This window comes from Phalaenopsis equestris, unplaced genomic scaffold, assembly GCF_001263595.1.
Source record: "Phalaenopsis equestris unplaced genomic scaffold, ASM126359v1 Scaffold000540, whole genome shotgun sequence".
In the NCBI taxonomy this organism is placed as follows: domain Eukaryota; kingdom Viridiplantae; phylum Streptophyta; class Magnoliopsida; order Asparagales; family Orchidaceae; genus Phalaenopsis; species Phalaenopsis equestris.
Window position 1 is genome coordinate 1,517,439 of NW_018164980.1, and position 18,018 is coordinate 1,535,456.

The 18,018-nt window shown below is 33.1% G+C and overlaps 1 protein-coding gene across 1 annotated transcript in view; it reads right to left on the reverse strand.

The window, feature by feature from the left end:
• Positions 1 to 3,970: 3,970 nt before the first annotated feature.
• LOC110029011 (pyridoxine/pyridoxamine 5'-phosphate oxidase 1, chloroplastic) overlaps positions 3,971 to 18,018 on the reverse strand; it is a 52,927-nt gene continuing 38,879 nt past the window's right edge. Inside the window, exons 10-13 of the mRNA XM_020731106.1 lie at positions 16,434 to 16,538; positions 16,281 to 16,348; positions 4,645 to 4,740; positions 3,971 to 4,278 (exon numbers count right to left, since the gene is read on the reverse strand). Of these exons, the coding sequence (XP_020586765.1) occupies positions 4,212 to 4,278; positions 4,645 to 4,740; positions 16,281 to 16,348; positions 16,434 to 16,538 (336 nt within the window). The 3' untranslated portion in view covers positions 3,971 to 4,211. The remainder of the gene's footprint in view (positions 4,279 to 4,644; positions 4,741 to 16,280; positions 16,349 to 16,433; positions 16,539 to 18,018) is intronic.

Here is an 18,018-nt window from a genome sequence, read left to right on the forward strand (position 1 = left end):
ATATATATATATATATATATCTGTGTGTGTGTGTGTGAATAAATACTATTGAAAGGGGGAGCATGTGATGATTTCTACTTATCGTTTGCTTGCATGTGCTATTTAGCTCCCCTGATAAAAGACACGACACATTATAAATTGTGTGTTTGTTGGCTTTCCCACTAACATATTTTAATGTAGGTCGAGGCCGTTTTTTTTTTCTTAAGTACTTTTTTAAAGTCCTTAAAAGAGTTATGAAGCGAAAATAAGATACAAACACGAGTTTCAAGACATTTTAACATGGGAACCACATGGTGGGAGATTAGGAGCACCAGCTCGTGTCCTGTATATTAATTTTACATCTGATATTGATGTATAAAATTAAGATTGGGCTTGTATACACGAAGTTCGACAGTTCTTTTTCTTTTTCTGGGATATGTCACCGACCCATCGACACCATTCTTTCCTATTATTTTATTTGGCTTGTTTTATTGCCTTTCTTGCATGTTTGGGATCTTGGTTGGTTCGCCCTTTTTTCTGTGTGACTTAGCTTGAGAATCTGAGCTCTTTATGATTTAAAATTTAAATTTGCTACAAAATTCTAATAAAACATTCAATATAATGAAACTTTAGGATTAGAATATCCAAGACTTTAAAACTTACACTTTTATTTTCCTATATGGCCTTCAAGTCGGCTTTAAAGTGATTTACATAGCATGATTATATCCCAGGTCATATAAAAAAGCCTCCACACTTAGGACTGTGGTTGATAACTTCATTCATATTTATATATCCCGAGGATAAGACCACAAAACCCGACTGACCCATCATAGATTTTTATTTAGGTGGTTGTCTAGTACGCTTAGGGTCTGCCCTGACCTAGACGAGGTGTGACACCTTTATGGAGAGTGTTTATAAGTTGTTAGTTGACCACTTCTTTCCTTTCTTTCCCGAGGCAACTAAATCATTTATCTAGCGAGTGTGAGTCCCACTTCTTGAGCTTCACCATTTAGGTCATAAGAGTAGAGTTTCTTTCTTTTGATCTTAGGGCTACCAAATATCCTGACCCGACTACCTCCACCTTTTTAGGATCACTCTACCCTTCATGTTATTGAGCTCTATCTCTCTATTAACTTCGTCTATATCATCTTGACAGTCTAATTATTGATGAGTTGTTGCCCGTTTGGGATACGGTGAATCACCCTCTGCCCATATGACTCGATGAGCTCCGACGTATAAGGATATCCCCGTCAAGATGATTTTGGTTATTTTGTAGGTTCTGATGGTAACGAGCCGCTACCCATTTAGGATGTGAGAAATTCACGCTGTGCCTAGTGACTTAACAAGAGCTTTGAAGCATTAGAGCGTTCTCGTACGAAATAACCATCCATTGATGACCTATTCTCCAAGATCATGATAATATAAGCGAAACTACTTTTATCAAGAGTATTCCTGAATATCTCTAAGGATGTAATTAACCAGAGGGATACACTCCTCTGGGAGACTCTTAACCCCAGAACAAAAATATTTTTTTTGGTTCTCTAGTTATAAGTGGTTTATGTAGGAATTCTCTTCGTGGATGTTGTGTTTCAAGATACTTCGAACCGATCCTGTTCGGACGTTTACTCTTGACCCATCACACAAGGGGAATAGTCATCAAAACCTTATAAATAGAAGGAAGTGATGACCTTGGTCGAGTAAAGAACATCCAAAACTTTATAAAGAGATGCACGTAATGCTGATTATTGCATATAAATCAATGAATTTATATAAAAAGAATCAAATTGTAGCCGTAGAAATTTTGATGCAAATAATCAAACGTCTATGATTTATCAGAAACCATTTCCTGTTTTATGAATGTATAAATATACAGCATTCCCCTTGCTCTCCAATAATGTAAAATAAATTTTATTAATGCTCATTCTGAATTGTCTATTCATTCCAGGCAAATGATGCCAATAGTTTGATAAAGCGTTCAACTCCCCCATTGCATTTTATAAACGACTTGGTCATGTGATGTCAGATCTACCTTTTTCTTTCTTTGGAATCAAACTACATTAATTTAAGCTGGGAAGTTTTACATAAATACCACTCAATTTTTTACCTATCTAACACATAAAATTCAATTTTTAAGTGCAAAAATAGTATTTACATATACACCACCTATACGAGAAAAAATGTATTTTAAATTTCAACAGTTAAAACACAATGAAATCATTGATCATATTATATACAACAATAGATCAACTAAAATAGTTTCAAAAGTTTACAAAACATAATCCATATCTTAATTAAATGGCAAACTCTATTGTGTAATTTCTTTATTAAAACCCAAATTTCATTTTTATTTATGAAAACCCCACCAAAACAGCTAATAGGTTGCGATTTACAGCTACATTAAAAGCAAGCAAGCAAACTCTCGGTCAAGGGAGGGAAACATAAAAACCAAAACAAAAAAACAAGAGCAAATATACACCTATAATTGTATATAAAAATGGTGGTATTTACATATATACCACCCCATTATTATGCATTTGCATATCTAACACCTAAATTTCACCTTTTACATTAATACCACCAAAATCTTCGCTACCTTAAGAAAATGAAAATGAAACACCCCCCTTTTTTTCTTGCAAAACTAAGGATTAAGCGGTATGCATGTAAATCTTCCATAAGTCCTAAAATTATTTGTAAAGCCATTGTTTACAACTACAACAGAAGCAACAAACCTTTACACCACTGTTGGGTCCGGTACATGAATCTTTTTTTTTTTCGGTCCTACTGAGTATCATAATTTCATTTAATTCGAATACATTAAGATCATTTTTATACAATAAGCCCAAATATTTTTTAAGTCTACCTCTGTCGTTCTTAACATAAATTGAATCTAAAACATCTACTCTCCTAACAAAATCATGAGAACGTTGATATTTAATGTAACCAAACCATCTAAGATGCCTCTCCCTAATCTTGTTTGTCACTGGAGCTAAACCAACCCTATCACGTATATATTCATCTCGTATTTTATCTCTAAATGTCAAGCCACTCATCCACCTAAGCATTCTCATCTCAACAAAGATTTCTCTTTTCCTTGTCATGATTTTTTGATAAAAAAATCATGCTCGCTCTCTCTTCGGGAAAAAAATTACTTTTAAAACTACTACGAGTACTATAAACTCATTTTTCAAATAAAAAAATTTAAAAAACTAGCCATGATGCTTATAACTAACACACTAACAGATCTTGAAATATAAAATCATATCCGACAGAATAATAAATAGTATAAGTCCCAAAGTCCTTAAATTAATTTTAAAATAAATACCATAATAATTACATAAATATTAGACTCATCTCAAAATAAAACTAACTCTTTTTTTTCTCAGCTCAAAAAATATTTTCTCAACACAGATCTTATAAAAAAAAGGGGGGGTGGGATAATTACATTCATAACACCTGAAACATTGCTATTTATAAAATCTAACACCAGAGTGATTGGTGAAATTTTTAAACTACTGAACCGATGTATTTAAGCAACCATTGAGAATTTGATAAAAATAAAAAATATGTGGCAGAGTTTATCATGAATTTTGACTGAAAATAATAATAAAAAAAAACGGATGAAAGAGGAGTGCTAGATTGGTAAATAACAATGTTTTGGGTGCTATTTATGTAAAAAATGCCCAATAAAAATGGAAGCCAAGATCTACAAAATAAAGCTGATAAAGAATTTGTAACGAAAACAGCCTAAACTTGAGAAAAAGAGTACTTTTAATCACCACAGAAACAAGAACACGTGCTTTGCTGAGTAGACAAACACTCAGACTCCACAGATAACCTACTTTTATCACATTAAACTAACTAAACCCATAACCAACCAATCAGCTTCTAATTACTAGCAATTAAACACCTCTTTAGTTTTCAGATCAAGGAATCAAAAAACTAATTTCATATTTCATTATGGAGAATAATGTAAATAAATGCTGCTTTTAAATTGAAGAAATGAAATGCAGATCAGAAGTTGGATTATTAAAACCTTTAATGGAGGCCACATTAACAGCTAGATCCTGCAGTGGTGATGGAGAATTAGGAAGACAAGGGTGTAATATATAAATTATTCAATCATTAAATCTAATTTATAATGTTGCAGGTACTGCAGCAGAAGATTGAACGAAATCAACACAGGATTTAAAGCAAGGGATTGTTTATTCTATAGAGCAGAAGAAGGGAGAAAGTCATGGGGCCAGCCTTACTATATGCCATGAATGCTTTCCTTCCAGCTCTCTGAGTAAGTATTGAAGCCTGTAGAATGGAAAATAATATTTTAGCATTAAGAGAATGTCAGGCTCATTTAACAAAAGGAGCAGTTACTTGCATACCACCCAATTCCTATGTATTTACATATCCAATACATAAAGTTTACTTCTTGCATTTATACCACCCAAATCTTTCATATCACACCAAAAGTATCACTATTTTAACTTTTAAAATAGTGAAACACACCTTTTAGGTAAGGTGGCATATATGTAAGAATTGAAGTTTAGGTGTTAGATATGTAAAAACATAGGAATTAAGAGGTGTGTATGTAAATCTTCCTTAAGAAAATAAATAAACAATTAGATCTTTAAGATTGGTGATGAATTTCGAAAGGATGAGTGGAGATTTGACCGGTCATGTAGACGAGAAGGTTGACCCTGCCAAAATTCGATGAGGTTTGGTTTAAGACGATATCCTCCCCAGTAATCTGGTTTGGGTATAGCACTCCTGAGAAAGCAGATCATTAAATTAAGAAAAAAAAGGTAATATTTTGATTTGTTTTATTTATTTTCAAGCAAAGCAAAACTATATTTTTGGATGTAATTCTCACAATTAAGTCTATTTAATTTATCATAAATGCTTCTAAGTATCATAACAATTAAATCTTATTTAAGCATTAAATGCTTCTAAGTATCATAACAATTACTAATTAAGTAGTAACTTGCTGGGTTAATTAATGTTTTAATAAAATGTATATAATTAGTCAGAACAAACCAGTTTTTGATAATCACAAATAGTCACTGCTGAAATTTTGATGATCTTAAATTAAAATGCTACAATTAACCATAATAATTAGTTATTTAAACAATTAAATGATTTATTAAGAATAACATGCCTGATCATCATAATTAAATACTAACTAAACCTTACTGGCCATTGGTGAGCCATAATCAAAACCTAAGTCCAACTAAATACTTAATTACTTCTTATTATGCTTAATCATTAGTTGATTATTATCAACTCTACTCACTGCAATCAGGGACGGAACCAACATCAGGCAAAGTCATCAAATATATAATTCTTTTTTTAAGTATTGGGTAACAAAATATTTAACTTTACTATGTATATAGCAAAATCTCAAATTCTAGGAGGGCAATTGCCCCCTAGGCATAATCTGGTTCCGCCCTCGACTGTATTTAATACGAACAATATATTAATGATGTTAAAAATATTAATTGGAGATGATCCTAAAAATCTTAAACGGAAAAGGAAAAAAAAGTAGATTTTCTAAACTTTGGTAAAGATACCCACCACTTGTTCTAAACTATAAACACGGGTAACTATTTTTTCAAAAACGAAAAATATCTCATATAAAATGATAACTTGTTTAAATATATTTTGTTTGGTAATAAAACTATGATTGTTAATAACATAAAAGGCAGAATGATCATCACATGAAAAAGTCATAGACAAAATAACATGAAAACCAAACACTCGTAAGAGAGCTTTACGACATCATTTTCACCCACATTAATTAAGGGGAGTGTAATAACAAAAATTATATAAAATAATAATAATAATAAATAATAACAACAAAAACAAGTGTCATATTTTCATTTAATTCTAATAAATTAAGATCATGTTTTATACAATATGCCCATGTCTTCCTAGGTCTACCTCCGCCTTTCTTAACATAAGTCCAATCTAAAGCATTTACTCCTTTAATCGGATCATCAAATGGTCGAAGTTTAATGTGACCATACCATCTAAGACGACTCTCTCTAATTTTGTCCATCACTGGAGCTACACCAACCCTATCACTGATATATTCATTTCGAATTCTGTCTCTAAGTGCAGCCATTTGGAGAGGCGCATCCCTTCGGATCAAACATATGATACCGTTTGATTATCTCTTCATTCGAACCATTGAATAAAAGCGAATGAGAAAGACAACGAGAAAGATTAAGAATTTTGTGCACTAGCCGAAGAAGGAAGAAGGAGAAGTAAAAGGAAAGATTCTGGGGCTCTGTTAAGACCTAAGGAGGAAAGGGACATCGAGTGTCGAGGGCTTATCTGAATCGAGCCGCGATAGAAGAGGAGAAGGGGAGTCGAAACCTCTGCACATGCTACTTTGTTGAGTTCGTTGAGACCGAAGGGAAGAACCACGTGAGCATTAGAGGAAGAGGAACAAAAGTGTTTGTGCTGTTGCATACAGTCGAAACCGAAGGAGGAAGAGAGAATCGTCCCGCGGTGCTTGTGTACAGGAAAAATAAGAGAAGAAAACTCGCGCTTCTCTTCGTCGAGTCCAGACCAAAGGAAGAATAGAGGAACGGTAATCATGTGTGCTCCGTTGGATTGCGTTGCAATCAAAGAAGAAGAAGAAAGGAAGGGAACTCGCACGGTTGAGCTGAAGGAAGGACGAAAAAGCATGGAACGATCCTTTTCACGCGAGGGTGGGTAGGCCAAACAATATAAGAAGGTAAAATGTTACATTTAATTAAGTTAATTATTGTATTATTTTATATGTGAGTATGTGATTAAGAGTTTGATAAAATAAGTGTTAATAGAAGTTATTTGAATCAGGATCAAAATAATCTAAATTCTGAATTTCACAGGAGAAGTAACACAATTTGCATGTGAAAAGGAAAAGGAAGATTTTCAGGCACCCAAAAGATGTTAAGGTACGTTGGTTTTTCTTTAAATTGACTAATGAATTTATTTTTTGTGTGAGGGTATATCTATTAAATAATGTTAAAGTAAAGCCTTTGGAAATGAGGACTCAAATAATTAGAGATTTCAACTTTGAAGGAGAAGTTTGTGAAGCAAGCAAGGCAGGAAATCAAACTCAAAACCTATAAGGTAAAAGTCAAGTCTTTTGGTGTTATTAAAATTAATAATATAAATAGTTAAAGTAAAATTATTAAATTTTATTACTGTGAGGAAGTGAGGAAAAATCAGATAAATTCTTAGAATTTGAAGGAGATAAAATATCCTAAAGCTAAAAGAGGTTAGCATTTTAATAATTATTTTATATTTAAATATAAGTTTTTTTAGGATGAATTTTTCGTTATATGCATATTTAATTAGTTTAGGTGATAAGAAGCGAAGTGAAGGGTTAAGTATTTCACAGGTCTCTTATATATGCATTAAATTTAAAATTTATCAAATAAAGAATTTATTTGATGCTTTAGACAATTATTTCATATTTATATGCATGTTGTAGCTGAAGAATGAAAGAAAATGAAAGGGTAAAGGTAAAAAAAAAATGTTTAATGTCTTTAAGAGGATGTAATTTAAATGAAAAAAAAGTTAAATGTTTAAGTCATACAGGATTACCCCCATATGGTACTGACAAGAGATGCAGTGTATCAATACACGTTAAAGGGAATAGTAAAGGTGCGCCTTCAGGTGAAAATTTGAGAGTACCTTCAGATATATTTTTTAGAGTGTCTTCAGACACATTTTGAGGGTGCATTAGAACACATTTTTTGGAATAACTTTGGGTATTAATTTTGTGATGACTACTAAAAAATGTTAGATTGTAATTACTTAAAGTAAAACGGGAATGTAAAAATTTAAAGTTTTAATGAAATGAACTATATTTTCTTTTGGTTATTCATGCATAGCATAACATAGCATAGAAAAAAAACTAATGTATATTAGATTATAATTAATCACTAAGTTGTACTTACAGTAGCAGTTAATGCTTTCTTTCAAGAGAAGAAAAATTATAGATTTGATATAACTGATGGGAGAGGCTTGGTCTATCAAAAAAAAACTATTGTTGTTAAGTATTTTTTAACTAATGATCGCTTTCTTTACTGTTTCAATAAGAAATTGATTTACTGTTTCAATTTTGAATTGAGATGTTTGTGAATGTTGTTGATGGATGATTTAAATTTTATTGCACTTGTGGATTAGTGACTCTTTATATGTATTAGAAGTTTTAAAAATGTTGATAGATGTTAATACCGTCTGACAACAACACATGCCTTAGTTAATTCTAAGCACCGGGTCAGTTCAGGTCGTGACAATGAGTCATAACTTTGTATTTAACCAAATAACTACTTTAGTAATACAATTTGTTTTTTGCTTTTCTAGGTAGCTAGATTCTCCAATAAAGATGTAATATTCTATAGTTGACTTCATGTCACCAATTGATCCACCATAATTGACATTGAAAAATGATTCAAAATTCATATTCTTGATTTAGTACAAAAAATAACCAATTTTATGTAGAGTTTTAGATATACATAAGGATTTATAAAAATACTTCCAAAAGCTTCTTCATGGGAATTTACTTGTGTTGACTCACTACTCTAAAGAGGAATGAAACTTTTGGCCTAGAATTATTAGAAAAATCATGCTACCTACTAGACTTGGATATTAAGAAGAGTCGTTAAGAGATATCTCATTATCATATGTGATTTTAGCCTTCATAGGTTGTTGAAATTCAGAATAATGCAGAATACTTCAGAATACTTTTATTGATATGAACAAGGGTACAAATAACCCTTACAAGAATCCTATAATACGACAAATAATAAAAAGAAAATGATATGAAAGGAAAGATATATCACCTGATATCTCCAATAATTAATTCATATTAATTATTAGGAGATAATATGAAATAATATAAAATAGGAAAACAAATAATTCCTAATTTCTGAAACAAAAATATTTCCTTATATTAAGGAAAAAAAATTATTCCACATAACTTTTTCTAGAAATAAATTATTTCAAATTATAAGTCTTAACAGGAAAGACAATAAATCATGTAATTTAAATTAGATATCTCAACACTTCCCCTCAACTTGAATTTGAAAACATCGGCTGCGGTATGCTGACTGGACAGGTAGCATCAATTTGTCAACAAAAAACTCCAATAATCCTCAAATCGTAAGTGCCGAAGTCGAAGTTCCCGAAGCCGAGAATGTCGAAGCCTGAGAGTGGCCTGGACGAGGGCTAAGCTTAATTTCGAGACATTAATGAATTTGTAAGTCATCGATTAACTGATAATTGTATGAAAGAAACAAGAAGACTGCAATAATGCTGCAGGAAAGATGTAGAAAAACTGCAGGAAGGCTGCAGGGAGGTTGCATGAAGGCTGCAGGGAGGTTGCATGAAGGCTGCAGGGAGGTTGCAGGAAGGCTTGGGAAGAGCTGGCCAAAATCTGCAGGGAAATTTTGTTGAGGTAGATCCAACGACAAGAAAAGCTGCATGAGGGAGGTCTGACGGCGGGAAAGGCTGCAGGGGAGAGAACCGACGGCAGGAGTAAGCCCGAAGGTCCAGTCAGCAGCAGATATGTCCGCAGGAAGTTCAGGCATCAAGAAAGGCCGCAGGAGGGAATTTCACCGGCAGGAATGACTACAGGAGGGAGTTCCAGTGGCAGTAAAGCCATCAAGAGATAGTCCCACTGTAGGTAGGTGCTTCGACGGTCCTGGACGAAAATAAAATCGAGAGGTCCGACGGCTGAAAGATCTCGCAGGAAGAATCTGTGACTGAAAAAATTGCAAGGAAAACGACCATGAGAGAGCCCGCAAGGAAGCCAGTGCTCTGTGTGATTCTGCGGGAGACAACGATTTCCACCAGATAGTGAAAACTGAGATTTCAACTAGAGATCTTCAGTGATTTGCACTGGAGAGAGAAAACAAATCCCATTGGCGAACCAAAATTTCTACTAGAAAGAGAAAATAATGACCGCTGTTTGCTGAAAATGCAAGTCTGCAGTTGCCCAAATGTCTGCGCAGGGAAAACTGCTGAAATTGCAATGGTGTAGTGAACCAGGCACCTGTGCAGGAAAAAAAAATTTAGGCACAGCAAAGGCTGCTGAAATTGACTTCGACGACTGGCGGCGCCTGCATAGGGAAAAAGTAAGGTGCAACAGAAACAGAAATTCCCGACTGCAAAGAAGAATGTAGAGAGGTCCCCAGTTCTGATGGCTGCTTATAGAAGGTCTGGTTGGAAACACAGCTCCCCCTGACGTTTTGGTCGGGGAAGGAAAAATACTGCAAATATAGCCAAATGCAGCTGAGGAACAACATAAAGAAAATATTACTTAGATTGCCCAAATTATATCTCCTCCAGTTCTTCAATTTTTGAAAAACAATTCCTCATTGTTTTTCTTAAAAAATGAGATAATAATAACTGAACCAGATTGTATAGCCCAGGCCAAACAATTCCAACACTTTTGGAAACAGAGGAAGAGTATCAATTGCGCTGACAACAATTGATGAAATCCACAAAGTAAGCAAAGCACCAGCTCCGTAAAACAGGATGAAGTAAGTGCCATCTAAATCCAACATGGAACCAAGCTTGCTAAGTAAATCTTCAGCCTCGCTTAGCTCTCCATCATTCGGAGTCCCTACAAGTGAGGAATCCTCCGTTACCGGAGCCTTCTTCAGCTCCAAAGCATCCCCGAACTTCTGCGACACGATGGTTGAGGTCTCTTCAGAGGCCATGGCTCTTGACCAATGCAAACATGCAAATCCGACCAAGAGGAAGCAGGAACCGAGGATTTTGAGAGCGGAGAGATCAACCGAGTGGTAGAAGAAGAGCGAAGGCAAAATCTGTCAGGCGAGGAAGGAGGTGACCGAGGGCTTCGACCAGGAAGCAATGAATGTCTCAGTGTGCGAGGGCTTTGGTTCGTGAATGAAAAGAGAGAGTTAGTTAAGAGAAAGATAGCTCAGAGAGATGGCCGCCACCGACAAGGAAGAGGAGGTCGGATGGGCTTCTGCCTGCGGAAGGAAGAGCACCACGACACCGTGAGGGGATGGGCAGCGGTGCTTACCAAGGGCGAGGAGCCCCACGCCCCGCTTGTTGTCCACGAGGTTCTCCACTTGTAGTCGACGAACATAGACGTGGTTGAAGTGCCGCGCACAGGCTCGAAGAAGAGCTGTGATTAGACAACACGAAGAAAGTGAAGCTCCTGCAGGTATCTTGCTCCATTCTCATCCCCTGTAAAGCTACAACGAAAGATGCCAGGAAAGCTTGCTTCAAAAAGAAACTTAACCACGTAGCGGAGCTACTACAGTGGGAGTAGTGATGGCCAAGCAAAGCTTTTCAAGGACGGTGAAAAAGGCGAACACAGTGATCCAACTGGAGGTGACCATGAAGTTTAGAAGGCGATGACCGACCCACTGATTTACCGGTAAAGATAGGATCTCCGCATCAGTCGACAAGAAGATGTATCTCACTCTCAACAAGAGAAGGGTTTCTTACGTAAATATAGATTTGGAAACGATCTACATTTCTCTCGGCAATATAAGATGACTGATTCTCCAGGAGAGATCGCAGATTTTCTAAGGATGAAGGGAGATTGATATACTCCTCTCTTTCTCTTCTCCGATGAGGTCAGGTAGACTTGTCTTGCCGGAAATGTATTGTCGCGGTTAACAGAGGAGCGGGCGCCGAATCGTAGCTGGGAAGCGAGTGGGAGAGCTGGGGATAATAACAAAAACAAGAGCGGGATCGAGCCTTTGAGTTTCGTTTCAAAGGAAAAGAACGAGTCGAATGGGAGAGAGGAAGAGTGTCCCTCCCTTCCTGCACAAAGGATGGCAGGAAGGGAGTCCGACAATTCTCAAAAGAAGGCTGATGACTAGAGTATAAAATTAGGCTATGATACCATGTTGAAATTCAGAATAATGCGGAATACTTCATAATACTTTTATTGATGTAAACATGGGTATAAATAACTCTTACAAGAATCCTACAATAGAAAAAATAATAAAAATGAAATGATATGAAATGAAAGATATATCACCTGATATCTTTAATAATTAATTCATATTAATTATTATGAGATAATAAGAAATAATATAAAATAGGAAAATAAATAATTCCTAATATATGAAATGAAAATATCTCCTTATATTAAGGAAAAAAATTATTGCTCATAACTTTTTCTATGAATAAATTATTTCCTATCATAAGTCTAAACAGGAAAGACAATAAATCATGTAGTTTAAATTAGATATCTCAACATAGGTATATGCCAATAGACTAAAAATCAAGCATACTCATTTTTCAAAAAGCTAAGAGTATTTTCTTAGGAAGGTATTCAATTTTTTTTTATAAAAAAAATCAATTTTAAGAAAGCATTTTAGTTGTCTTACATTTATGTTAACAAAACAACTTTGCAAATAGTGTTTTGCCTTAGATATTTTGTGTTTACAACAAAATCTTCACACAAATAAAAAAGAAAAAGAGGGAGAGTTATATTAGCTTAAACATAACATGATATATGAATTAACTTGAATCAATTAGGAGCCAACTCAACAAGATGAAACCTACTGGATGTTAAGAAAGAAAAAACAATCCTTTCACCCTTTAAGCTTTATTAAGATGGCATTTATCTCAATATATTAATAACTATCTTAATTATTTTGAATTGAATCGACACATTGAAAGAAGCTTCTACACTTTGGTGAATGAGAGGCGGATACAAGGCACCTTCTTTTCTCCATCCATTAATTCAACTTCGAAGATAATGCTATTGGAAACAACTGGTTTTGGCAAAACTAGGGTTGTGATCGAGCCGAGTCATATTATAAGTTGTTCATTTTTTGGCTCAACCTCAAGCTGAGCTTTCATATCCTTAGCTTGTTTAAAGTTTGTAATAATCATGCCTAATTTGTACGTGCTTTGCCTATAATATGTGATGATTTTTTCAACGAGTTAACAAACAAGCTAAAAATTCAAACAAACACTTGATATTCCATATAAAGTTATTTATAAATAATTTCATAAATCTAAACAAATAAGCAATTGAATAAGTTTTGAATTAGTATCTAACTATTGCACACCGATTGAATAAGATAATATAAAAGTCACAAATAAATTATCTTGCAAACAAATAACAAAAATTAAGTATAAATAGACTAGTTTATTAAAATAAAGAAATACAAAATAATTGCATTAAATTAATATGCATATTCACTATTGACAAATAAATTATTTAGAAATAAATAAAAAAACACAAAAAATACAACAACAACAACAACAAGTCTTTATCCCACTAAGTGGGGTTGGCTACATGAATCATTTTTTTCCATTGTGACCTATTGAGTTTCATATTTTCAATTAATTCAACTAGATTACGATCATTTTTTATACAATAAGCCCAAGTCTTTTAAGGTCTATCTCTGTCTTTCTTAACATAAGTCGAATCTAAAATATCTACTATTCTAAGCGGATCATCAAATTCTCGACATTTAATGTGACCAAACCATCTAAGACAACTTTCTAATCTTGTCTACCAATGGAGTTACACCAACCCTATCACGGATGTATTCATTGGGCCAATGGAGCTACTCTCCTAATCGAATCATCAAATTGTTGATGTTCAAGCCACTCATCCACCTAAGCATTCTCATCTCGATAGCACTTAACTTGTTTTATATTTCTCTTTTAAATGCCAACATTCTGCACCATAAATCAATGCATATCTCACCACCATGTTACAAAACTTTCCTTTAAATCTAAACGGCACTTTTCTATCACACAATAGGCCCAATGTATTCGTCCACTTCACTAACTTGATTTCTACTAGTAACATCCTCATTTATATCACCATCACATAGAACAATAGACTCGAGATATCTAAAACGTGAAAGAGTTCTAGTACACATATATTTAATGACTTGAATATAAGTCATATCAACACATTTCTTCTCTAGAACTCTCTAAACGACTTCTCTTAGAACATTATCGTAAGCTCTTTCTAAATCAATAAAAATCATATGTAGACCCTTTTTACTCTCTCTGTATTTTTTCATCAAAACTCTTAATAAATCTATAACTTCCATAGTAGACATGCCCAACATAAAGCCAAACAAATTATGAGAAATATTTGCACACTCTAGGGCATTCCCTTTATTCATAAAAATAGGGACCAAAATACTCTTCCTCCACTACTCAGACATCTTTTATTTTTTAAAATAATATTAAAGAGTCCAGTAAGCAAGAAATTCCCAAATTTCCTAAATATTTCCACACTTAATTGGGATATCATTGGGTCTTACTGATTTTTTACCCTTGCTTTTTTTAACCATATCAACTTCTTTTTTTACTACTGTGAAGATAAAAATAAAACGTTCTATTATTATTAACAATATTAAAATCACTAAAATGGATCGTATTTGCAAAAAATTCATTGAAAAAATTATCAAAATAGCTCAGTCATCTATGTTGAATGTCTTCCACTAAGAAAAACACATTTTGATTTTCATTTTTAATGCATTTGAAATAAATCCTTACTTTTATTTTCTTTTTGTTTGACTAGTTTATACATATAATTTTCACCCTTTTTAGTATCTAATTTATCATAAAGATCACTAAAAGTAGAACCTTTAGCATCACAAATTATTCTCTTAGATTCTCCACGGACCATCTTATATTTTTTTTAGTTCACTAAGCTTTTATATTTAAACCAATTATTATAAAATAATTTCTTATATTTTATCTTTTCATGCGCATTATTATTCCACCAACAACTATTTTTATTTAGAAATTTTTTCTTTTGATTTTTCAAGTACATCTTTTACCACTTGTTTAATAGTGTTTGTTATTTTATCCCAAATAGAATTAACTACTTCATGAACATCACAAATCTTGAAATCTTAAAGTTTACTCATAAAAATAATTTTATTTGTCTTTTAGGCACCCCAATCTAATTCTACGATAATTTTTCATTATATTCTTTATCTTACAACTCCTCATCTTAAAATCTAGAACTAATAATCAATATTAAGTACTTCAAAATTTTAGTATCAAGAACAATCTTTAGGGTTATAATTATATCTCCAATTCTATTAATTTTTATAATATTATCTTTTAACTCTTATATATAATTACAAATATACCATTTCTAGTGCGTCTCGTACCTAAATATCAAAGTTTAAAGCCTAAGCTAACAATCTCCTTAGTCTTTTCTCGAACACATTTAATTTCTTGAATACATAAGATATTAATTTTCCTATGAACCATAATATCTACTACCTAAAGATAAAATTTATAAATACTTCCCTATATAAGAAGCATTCCATGTGAAACAAGGAAATCAAAATCACAGAAGGAGAAAAGACGGATTGATGTTGTTGAGTGTTGAACAAAACATGGTTTATCGAAGAGCAAAAAGTCTAAAGATATATTATATTGTATACTTAATATAGATTATATAATTGATAAAAAGATAATATATATTTATATAATGATAAATTAATTAATATTAAAAAGTACAATGGATTGAATATAGTGGATAATGATGTATTATTTACTAAATTGGGTAAATTAATAAATAAGTATTACTGTAATAAATATGTAATTCATAATTAATCATAAAATTATATTAATATTAAATTCTAATATTTTACTATTAAATATATAATTAAATAAGTTCCAACTAATTAATATTTATTTAATAATATATCATATAAGACGACCTATCATTGATCTTAATATTGAGTATTTAACAAGTTATTTGTTAATAAATAAACGAGGTAGATTGTGTGCAAGTTTGATCCGTTTAATCTTAGATTTTTTTTAAAATATTCAAACTTGTTTATTTATTAATATGAATAGTCTTGATCAAGTATTAATCGAGCAGACTTTGAGTTATTCATTGAGTGCACTACTTCATTCACAGCCCTAGGCAAAGTTATGAATTTGGAGGTGACACTATGAGGAGAGAGGGTGAATAGAAATGGAAAGAAAAACCTCCTCCTAAACCTCTCAACCATACACCACATAAAAAATGTCCATTTAATTCCACAATCATGGCCTACATACATGCCAAAGAACGGGGCCCTAAAGATCTTGACTACTCACAATTTAATAGTTTTTTATGAGTCTTCAACTATAGAAGTTATTACTTTCATTGCTAAGTACGAACCAGCATAACATAATTCAAAAAACGAATTGCAATGTACAACTTAAGTATATCTTCAACTCAACTGACGCAATTTATGCATAAGCAAATAAAAGGAAGAATGCAACTAGTAAAAAATATCAAACAATATAAGTAAGAATAATTTAACCATCAAACTAACCCAGCATATTTAGAATCTAGTTCCCTGTAAGCTTCATGGAGCACTTCTCTATCAGCGACAGGCGTGCTCTGAAAAGTAATGCCGTTAATTTTTTTCTAATTTGCCATCACAAAAATAACTCCAATTGACATGCGAGAAAGGTGCAAAATAGACCTGCTTGCTGACAACAGCTCCAAGTTGACTACCACGAGGGCGACTGTGAAAGTAATTTTCAGAATCTTCAAAAGAGACCTTCTCAACACTTCCTTCAATTCTCACCTACAAAATGTAATTTACCATATAAAAATAGAACATTTGATAATGATAAATTCTTCGAGTACTACAGAAACGCCTTGAAACACAAGCCATATTCCATCAAAAGACAGTGATGAAGCTTCATTTGGTTAGACAGAGTTCTCATAGTTCTCTAATAAGAATCGATCGAACCATAAGAAAATTGATTAGAAGAGGCACTAAAGGGTAACAAGAAGTGATTATACAATCATAGGAAAGCATCTAATAGGAAAAATATGAAATCCAGGAATAGAATTTAATTGCAAAAATAGTTACAAATGTATCGGGATTGATATGGCGGTGGAGACCCAACAATGTGCAAAAATTGTGCAGGCATTTCAAACTCCCCCTCAAACAAATAAATAAATGTCATCCATTCCAAATTTGCTGGATAATTTTTAAGAGAGTATGCCTGGTAACATTGTGAAGAGAATGTCAGCAAACAGTTCACCTATAGTTATGAGCAAAGCATAGATTAGATCATTATCATGCTTTTCTTTGATAAAATGTCTACTAATTGCAAGAGCGTAAACTCATTCGCCACTTATTATGGATGTTATTGCAAAGAGGGAAGTCCGACTCCAAGGCTGAGATCAACCTAAGGAGGATATGTAACAATTGAAAACTTCGATGGATAAATTCCATAAACTCGGATTCAATTTCATCGGGTTCCCTGGATAAATTATGAAAATAAAAAAAATCTAAAAATATAAATCTACCAATTTTCTACTATGACGTGTCCTTTTTGGATAAGTCAAAAATGAGAGATGAATGTCAGAGTCACCCAATATAAACATAAAGAGTCCTTTGAATGTATCCAAAAAAAAAAAAAAAAAAAAAATTAAAAAAATCATTGAATTAAAAATTTAGTATTAGCGAGTTGCTATGTTTGACTTGCCGTTTACGATCAATAGAATAAGTCAAATTCTTGATTCTGATCACCTTTAGATTGAATTGTAAAGTAAAATTTATATTCAAAATCCAAAAATAAAGTTAACAAACAGAAAGATATGAGTGTTTCTATTTATTAAGGCTCATTCAAAGTGTTTTTTCCTTGTAATGAAACTCAAGCAAAAAATTAATGGTAAAAGACGACACTGTTAAGCACAGACTGCCAACTAACCGGGGGCCTTTAGCTTCTCCTGCAAAGATGAGGGTTGTAGCTTTCAGATTGGATCCTAAGCCAGAATTTCTCAGTTCCCATGTTTAATTTGGTGCGTGTATGAGTCTCTGATTGACGAGTGAGGTGGCTTGACCAACTGGATCTAAGTAGACTCTATATTTCAAGCGAACAGCCATGAGGGGAGGATGAATCCAATAGAGTCGGGAGACTCTTTAACTCAGGTGATCGAGCGAATGCTAATGGTTTAAGAAGTGTGCTCATAGATTCTAGGAATGTCTCTAGGTTTGGGTGAGTGCATCATGAGTGCTTTAATCCCTAAAGGTTACTCCTTGAACCTTGCCT